Raw genomic sequence first — 9,177 nt, 5'->3', positions numbered from 1 at the left:
TGTGGGCAGGGGACTGGACTCGATGACCTCTCGAGGTCCCTTCCAGTCCTAGAATCTATGAATCCTTCTAACCCTTCCTTTTTCCTGCATTTCTTTTCCTATGCAAATCATTCTGCTCTTTATTCATTTGCTCCTCCACTTTTGTTTTTTCCTGTCTTCACCATACCAATTGTTAGGACCCACATGCAATGCCAAGTTTAACAGCATTGTACTAAAAATACCACTAGATGGCACTATGGAACCAACTTAAACCAATTCACTAATATTGTTATGTTCATCCCCATAACTCCACTGATATGGGTAACACAATGCTATCTATTAGCAACAATCACAATTCTCCAGTTCTTACAAAGGCCAATATCCTATTGAAGTCAATGGTAGCTTTACCTGTGAAGGGACTGTGTAATTAGATCTAAGCAATTGCAAACTGATGAACTCTATTGACTCCCCCAGGAGGGGATCAGGAAGGCAACTAAGCAGTCCCCCAGGGGGTTTAACTACAACTCAGGTTATGGCTACACTACAGAGCTTACAGGTAGCGCTGCTAGTGCAGACACTCTAAACCAACAGGGAGAAAGTTCTCCTGTCGACTTAATTACTCCAGTCCCATGAGCGGCAGTAGCTATGTCAGTGGGAGAAGCCCTCCCACTGACATAGCGCTGTCCACACCAGCACTTAGGTCAGTGTAACTTGCATTACTGGGAGCGGGGGAGGGCACACACTTATTCACACCCCTGAGCAACGTAAGTTATACAGTGGTAGCATGTACATAGTCTCAGTACCCTGACAAATTGCATGCCCATCACTATCCAGCAACTTGAAATAAGCCCTAAGATCATAATGTTAGAAAGAGTGAACTGGGAAAATAGTTTTTTTTCATACTATAATTTCACTCTTTAGGGTTCAATAAATTAAATTGGTACCACTGGATAGATCTTCATAGGAATTCCCACGCCAGATTAGACTAATAGCCCATGTAGTGAGTACCCTGCTTCTGACAATGCCCAGTACCAGACACTTTAGAGCAGTGGTTCTCAACCAGGGGCACACGTATTTCTGGGGGTTCACAGAGGTCTTCCAGGGGGTACATCAACTAATCTAGATATTTGCCTACTTTGACTACAGGCTACATAAAAAGCACTACTGAAGTAATACAAACTAAAAATTTCATACAGAAAATGACTTGTTTATACTGCTCAATATACTATACACTGAAATGTAAGTACAAAATTAAAAGTTAAATTGATTTATTTTATAGTTATATGGTAAAAATGAGAAAATAAGCAATTTTTCAGTAACAGTGTGCTATGACACTTTAGTATTTTTATGTCTGATTTTGTAAGCAGGTAGTTTTTAAGTGAGGTGAAACTTGGGGGTACAAAAGACAAATCAGATTCCTGAAAGGGGTACAGTAGTCTGGAAAGGTTGAGAGCCACTGCTTTCGAGGACAGTGTCAAAACACCCTGTAATGGACAATTATGGAATATTCTGCCCACAGATTACTGTATATATTCGTTCATAAGCTGAATATTTTTGGTAAAAAAGTGACGCATCAAAGAGTGGGGGTCGGCTTATAAACGGGTCTACACCAAAATTTGATGATTTTAAACTCTATGGAATCATTGAATTGAATATCTAATACATTGACGTTTTGTTTACCTGGAGCATCTGCAGGCATGGAGCCCCTCAGTTTCCTGTGACTGCGGTTCGCCATTCCGCGACCACAGGGAGCCGAGGGGCTCCATGCCTCCAGACGCTCCAGATAAACAAAACGTCCCGCCAGAAACAAGAAAAAATGTCCAACGAGGTGCACTTCATTTCCTGAGCTAGAGATAGATCTCAATAAATGTGTTGTTGAATGTCATCAAAATGGGTACATTGTCACTAGAACCGGAATTCGTGTGCGTGCTCTGCAAATGTCGAAAGACGACAAATACAAGTCAGTAAAGCCGTCAATGTTTGTCGCATCAGCGGGTTGGTGTACTCGCTTCATGAACCGTCATGGTCTCTGTCTTCGTCAGCAAACAAAGATAGCGCAAAAGCTGCCTAGAGATCGGGAAGAAAAAAATCGAATCTTTCCAAAGGTTTATTATAAAATATCAAAAGGAATATGCATTTGAACTGTCACAAATAGGAAATATGGACGAAACATCAATGACATTCGATCTCCTGAGTAACAGAACAGTAACCAGTGTTGGTGAAAAAACAGTTTTAATTAAAACCGCTGGCCATGAAAAAATCCATTTTACGGTGGTTTTATCATGTTTGGCAAATGGATCAAAGCTCCCTCCCGTTGTTATTTTTAAAATAAAAACCTTGCCTAAAAACATGAAATTTCCTGCTGGTGTCATCATACGTGCACACGAAAAGGGATGGATGGATGAAAGTGGGACTACTGAATGGCTGGAAAAAGTGTGGAATAAGAGACCAGGAGCACTTTTCAAGAAACCTGCTATGCTCGTTTGGGACATGATCAGGGCACACAAGACGGATGAGGTGAAAAATGTGGCCAAAAATATGAAAACTACTTTGGCTGTAATACCTGGAGACTTAACTTCAGTTCTACAACCGCTTGATGTCTGCCTGAACAAACCCTTTAAAGACAGGCTACGTAAAATGTGGTCTGAATGGATGTGCTCGGGCCTGGTGAAGTTGACAAAAGGCGGGAATCTTATGAAGCCCGAAATCAATCTGGTTGCCCAGTGGATCAAGGACGCGTGGGTGTCCATTCCCTCGGAAATGGTAGAAAAGTCATTTAGAAAATGCTGTATCAGCAATGCACTCGACGGGTCAGAAGATGATGCCATATTTGATGACGACACAACAGAGGCTGATGATGAGAAGGAATCTGACTCTGAAGACGACACTGCCGACATCTACGATGACAATGCAGGTGCAGCTGTGACTGAGGCCGAGTTTAACGAACTGTTTGGTGAATCAGAGACTGATTCAGACTTTGAAGGATTTTAAGACTTTTTAAAGTCTCATATTGTTCTAAGTTACTTGTTTTAAATATCCATTTACTGATTTTAAATATTGACTGTAATTTTGAAGGTGAATACATATTTGTCCAGTTATTATTATAACAACAACAGGTTTTTCATTAAAATAATTCCAACAAAACTTTTGAGTGTTTCATGTGATGCCAGCTTTTAAAATATAGCAGGGGTTGGCAAACTTTGGCTCCCAGCCCATCAGGGTAAGCCGCTGGCGGATCGTGACGCTTTGTTTACTTGGAGCATCTCCAGGCACGGAGCCCGTCAGCTTCCAGTGTCCGCGCTTTGCCGTTCCCAGCCACTTCCCGCAGCTCTCATTGGCTGAGAACGGCAAACCGCGGACACTGGGAGCCGAGGGGCTCCGTGCCTGGAGACGCTCCAAGTAAACAAAGCGTCCCGATCCGCCAGCAGCTTACCTTGATGGGCTGGGAGCCAAAGTTTGCCAACCCCTGAAATATAGGGTCGGCTTATGAAAGGGTCATACAGGTTTCGCTATTTTTACCTAACCATCTTGGGGGGTCGGCTTATAAATGAATGGGCTAATGAACGGGTATATATGGTAAGTTTCTTCCTATTATTAGGCAGTTATTGGTTGGCTTATGCCCTGAAGCACAAAGGTTTAGGTAGGAAAAACATTATATAGGATCTAATGTAACTGTAGAAAATTCTCATTTTACATATAAAGGTGTCTAACCCATTTTTTAAAACTGGTGAATTCTTGGATTAGGTGATAGCTTTTGACAGTAAGTTCCACAGGTTATGCACTGTGTAAAAAAGATATTTCCTTTTATCAGTGTTACGTGTGTTACCTTTCAGATTCACAGGACAACCACTTGTTCTTGTGGTATGTTTTCTGGCTGCCAAAGCACACTAAAAATATCGCTTCAGTGTACTGTACACAGTGATGATCAAGTCTTTTTTCCTGAGCAGCTACAGTTAACTAGAACAACTCACGGGTTCTAAATTAAGTCCTTCCAAAGTGCATTATCTTTTATTTGGCAGTGCTGAATTTTATCAGGTGGACCCACCGATTCTTTTGCAGGCTTCCTGCTTCTGATATACTTTGGTAATCTTTGTTTTTACAGCTTTAGCTACTGGCTCTTCAAAATCCATTCCAGTCCTTTAATTTCCCTCATATACCACATGCTGTAATTTATGTTCCTACTTGTGGGCTTCACCTGGATCACATTTCCAAGTTTAAAAGGATTGGTTTGGCTTGAATAACCTGTCAAACCTTGCCATTTAGCCACACTGCTTTACTACTTGCCTGCCTGGTTCCCATTCTGTTCAGCAATATGCATACCTTCTGAGGCTCTTCTTGGTTTGGTTTTGTTTTTTAAGTAGCATCCATGTCATCTCAAAGATTTTACTTCTTTTACGTTTAACTTCAGGGCCTTTTTGACTAGTCTGCATTTTACTGAAGTCTCCCTTTCTAAAGTTTAGTGTCATTTTATCCCTTTTAATGGATGAAAAACTGGCTTTAGTTTGATACAGTTATCAGTCTTTGAATATCACAAATTGAACATGCATGGTAGACTTTTTGTAAACTCTTGAAATACACAGCTGAGTAAGGTTTCACTGCATTTTCACACATGGATCACTTAGCTGCATACTTAGTATTTGTAAGGTGCATAGGACTCTATAGAGCAGCAGAGTGAGGTTTCCCTCTCTGCACCACGCAAAGCATGCAGTAACCCTTACTCAGTCCTTTCTACCCTGAAGGATCCATAGACATTGTGCCTACTCCGAAGTACACTGTACAAAGTTCACAAATACTTGTGAAAATTTGCTAACACATAATTAAATTAGTTTTGTAGCTTACTTCCTCATCCCCTAAAAATTACACTCTGGGAAGGCTACGCTTATTGGTGAAAAGAAAATATACAGGACATGGGTAATGATAAAATAACTAACATATCAGAAAGAACATTATATAAAATTAATACAAAAGATGATAGACTGGCACACTATAAAAATTAAACTGATGTTTGTTGATTTAAAAAATTGAACATATCACATTATAATACATGCGCATCTAAGGTTGTAGACCTAGATTTTTTGTATGATACACTGTACTACGGTATCTGAAAAACAGAACGCAATTGTATAATTAGAGACTACTGTGACCCATAGAAAGCAAAGTTAAGATTGCACACACACAACCTTAACTTGGGCATTGCTTGACTTGAGTGCTTAATCACACAATCTTAACATTCTAATAATAAGTCCTCTTCCATGAAATGTATGTTCAATAGTAATTATGTCAAAACAACATACAACCTCAGGAATAATATTTCAAAAAGCCAAAAATATGTTTTCTTGACATTATCTAAATAGTTGCTGGAGAAAATAAGTCACTTCTTCACTATTTCCATATTTGTACAGAGCTGAATATGTATCATGACAATCTGGCCCACCCAGTTGAGATCTCCCTCAGGTATCTTTGCTGCAGGTATCACCTTTGGTAACTGTCACTTCTCTGTGATACTTCTCTTAACTTCATCACAGTAGCTGCCTAATATACTCTGTACACCTACAGGACCTTCTATACAAGGATCTCAAAGCATTTCACATATAACAGTGATTTAATCTTCACAATACCCCGTGACATACTTAAATATTAGTTATATTTTACACATGGGGAAATGCACACAAGACCTAAGGCCTAAGTTTTCAGAAAACATCCACTAATTTTGGGATGTCTAATTTGAGACACGGTTCTGATTTTCAGAATTGCTGAGCACCTACAATTCCGGTTGACTTCAATGGAAGTTGCAGATGATCAGCAACTCTAATTTACTTTCTCCACACTAGTCATGATTTTATAGACCTCAATCATAATCCCCCCTTAGTCATCTCTTTTCCAAGCTGAAAAATTTCAGTCTTATTAATCTCTCCTCATACGGAAGCCATTCCATACCCCTAATCATTTTTGTTGCCCTTTTCTGAACCTTTTCCAATTCCAATACATCTTTTTTGAGATAAGGCAACCACATCTGCACACAGTATTCAAGACGTGGACATACCATGGATTTATATAGAGGCAATATGATATTTCTAAAGGGTCTTTTCTAAAGCATATTTTTCCTTTTGCTTAGCACAACCATGAACTCTTACTCCCATGTTCTTTCCACCCTGATCTTCTATTCCTTGTTCATCATTTTATCTCTCTCTCTATATATATCCTCTATGCACTGAATTCCCTCCCACTCCCCAGATACCAGGGCAACAACCCTTTCCTCAAATCCCTCCGAGAGACCTACTTTTGTTAGGAATCAGCCCCCAAAACAAATGAACAGAATTTAAAGTTTGAGGAAAGTTACCTAAGCAACTCATTCTTCAGGGCCTCACACTACCTACTTTCTATGCCCCTCCTAGACAAAGGCCTGGTCTACACTAGGGGGGAATCGATCTAAGATATGCAACTTCAGCTACGTGAATAACGTAGCTGAAGTCGACGTACTTAGATCTACTCACCGTGGTGTCTTCACGGCGGTGAGACAACTGCTGCCACTCCCCCGTCGACTCCGCCTGCGCCTCTCATGCTGGTGGAGTACAGGAGTCAACAGGAGAGCGCTCAGGGGTCAATTTATCGTGTCTAGACTAGACGCAATAAATCGACCCCCGCTGGATCGATCACTGCCCGCTGATCCGGCGGGTAGTATAGACATACTCTAAGCTTTTCAAAGCACAGGTTGTCAATTGTCTTGTACAGTCACAAGCATGCTGTCAGTATTTGGCAGACAAGAATAATCCAATCATGATACAACTCAGTCAGCATAGTCTAGAAACAGGAATCAGGGAACAGCCACTGTCTTTGAGCTGTTGGTGTCTACAGACTGTTCTTGCTTGATTAGCTCCCACCATTCCTGGCACAGTTAGCAGCTCTCAAAGAGCTCTTCCTAAAAAGAGGAGAGAGGTCCCTCAGGAGTCCTAAAGTGACCAGCCCATTTCTGGTCTGCTATGCACCATTATCATGATTTCTGTAACTGTGTTACAGTTGTACTTAAGACCAAAGTTCTAAGCAGGCCACTGCCAGCCTTTGTCCACTAACCCAGAACTCCCTACAAAACCGCAAGTGCCCTTTAGCTAAGGGAGAAGTTATTGAACATAGTTTTACTCTGTTCTTACTCTAAAAAATCAGGGCCTACATGTCTCAATTTGAGCACACAAAGCTAGTAAACACATCGGATAATTTAAGCTTAAGTTACTTGCCAACAGTCACACAGGAGACAAGCAGCTAACTTGGAATCAGAACTCAGATCTTCCAACTCCAAGACCTGTGCTTTAACAGCTAGATAGCAACACTTAATTTCATGAAACCAATAATCAAACAGCAGTATTACAAGGACAGGAACTAACTAAAAAGGTCCACTTCCTGCTTGCATTGACTTCAATGGGACTAGGACCGAACCCAAGGATAGATAATTCACCCTTAAAGTCAATTATTAAAAAATATATCTAAACCTACTGCTTGTTCATTCTGGAATGGTTTCCTTGATACACTGAGAGGATCTTGTGTTATATGACAGTTCAGACAGCCAAGATAGCACTGTCTCCCATTATCAGAACTAATAAGCTTGGTATAGCTATCTGGAAGGTAAAGTGAATAAATAATAAAACTAATCTTCCTCTGAATAATTGTAAAAGCAAGAATTGGTCTAAAAACATTTGTTTACCCCTGTCCTATGAGGTTATTTCAACCAACATAAAAATACACTCCCTATAGATTGTACATCCTCAAACCAAGAAATCTTACCTATAAATTTTTCAGTTGTCACCTCTTGTGTTCCCAGATCCCCATACACGCCTTTCAGGCTGTTAATTAACCCTCTGATTTCTTGACTCTCTGCAAAACTCTCCAGTATATTTCCCCTGGCAATGACATCTGGCTCCTGGCATCCGCCTTCCTCTTGTTCAGAGCCATCCCCGTTCATCTCATTCAAAGCCATTTCCAAAGCCAGCAGCCAATTCTTCCCTGGTAACATAAGAGCAAACAAGCATTTACAATGTAATTAAACCCCACGAGGCAGGGTGAGATAAAAGAGGGGCTGCCACCACCCCAGACCCAACATCCCACACGAGGGAGTGGGCAGGACTGAAAGAGGGGCCACCATCCCCTGAGACTCAACATCCCATGCCAAGGGGTGGGTGGCATTGAAAGAGGGGCCACCACTCTGGGGTGCTGGAACAATTTGGTGCAGAGAGACACTGAACCAAATTGTAAACACTGGATATAACGGAATGTACTTCAAGCCAAGGGGTGTGGCAGCACCCCTAGTTCCTGCACCTATGCCACCCCCACTCTCCCGAGACCCAGCATCCCACAGCTGGGGAAGGAGGTTTGAAAGAGACGCCATCCTCCCCAGGGGCCATTCTTCTCCTAGCTGACTCCCGCTCCATCTTACACCAGGAGCCACTCCCACGCTGCAGGTCACTCTCTCGTGGGCCCCTCAGCCCCGACACGCGGGATGCGGATGCCCCACCGCAAGGCTGGGAATCACTGCCGGAGAGGAAGCTCCATCTCCAGCTACCCCATTCCCCGGGGACCCCTCACGCCGTCCATACGCGGAGCTGCTGCACCCGGAGCCACGGGCGGGGCTTCTCGTCCCCGCTGGCTGGGGCAATGCAGAACCAGGGGCCCAAGAGCTGCCGCGTTACCCTGGCAACCGCTGCTCCGCTACCGGGGCCTCTCAGCGGACAGAACCTGCCTGTCTCGTACTCAGCCCTGCCCGACTTGCCTCTCGGCTACGGGGCGCCGCGCGGCACAGAAGAACGCAGGCACGACTCAGTTTCTGAACGCGGCCACTCCTCTCCTTGCCGCTGCAGCCGAGAGGGCGGGGAGTAGGCGGGCATTGCAGAGACCCAGTTCCATGAGCTCCACTCTCAAGCATGGAGGGGGAGGAGGTGGGGTTGTGGGAACAGCCTGTCTCTGTTAGCCTCAGCTCCACAGTGGCTTGCCAAACAAAAGCACTGTGGGGAGGTGTTAAATGTCTCCTCACGCTGTGACCTTTCCTTTGTATCAGAGTTCCAGGGTCTGAAATTTTGATGACTTTTGGGGAGCTAGCAGCCACTCCACTGCCCCCCATTAGCTATCTAGTCCTCCCACTGGGTCTGTGTGCCAGGCAGGTGTCCCCTGCCTCAGCACATGCAAGGTGAGGCCCCTTCATCCAGCATTTGC

The 9,177-nt window shown here is 43.1% G+C and overlaps 1 protein-coding gene across 2 annotated transcripts in view; it reads right to left on the bottom strand.

Moving 5' to 3' along the window:
* Window positions 1-8,745, bottom strand: part of TBCD (tubulin folding cofactor D) — a 256,774-nt gene extending 248,029 nt beyond the window's left edge. The window contains exons 1-2 of one of the 2 annotated variants that reach the window (XM_024217615.3): window positions 8,658-8,745; window positions 7,756-7,974 (exon numbers count right to left, since the gene is read on the bottom strand). In XM_024217615.3, the coding sequence (XP_024073383.2) occupies window positions 7,756-7,948 (193 nt within the window). In that variant the 5' untranslated portion in view covers window positions 7,949-7,974; window positions 8,658-8,745. Of the gene's footprint in view, window positions 1-7,755; window positions 7,975-8,564; window positions 8,609-8,657 lie in introns of those variants that run through there. The other variant, XM_026654436.1, reaches the window with a different exon arrangement.
* Window positions 8,746-9,177: the final 432 nt, after the last annotated feature.

The sequence above is a fragment of the Terrapene carolina genome, unplaced genomic scaffold (assembly GCF_002925995.2).
Source record: "Terrapene carolina triunguis isolate 2854851 unplaced genomic scaffold, T_m_triunguis-2.0 Scaffold192, whole genome shotgun sequence".
Classification (NCBI taxonomy): domain Eukaryota; kingdom Metazoa; phylum Chordata; order Testudines; family Emydidae; genus Terrapene; species Terrapene triunguis.
The sequence above is the reverse complement of the archived record's forward strand: the minus strand, read 5'-3'. Positions and strand labels throughout refer to the sequence as shown.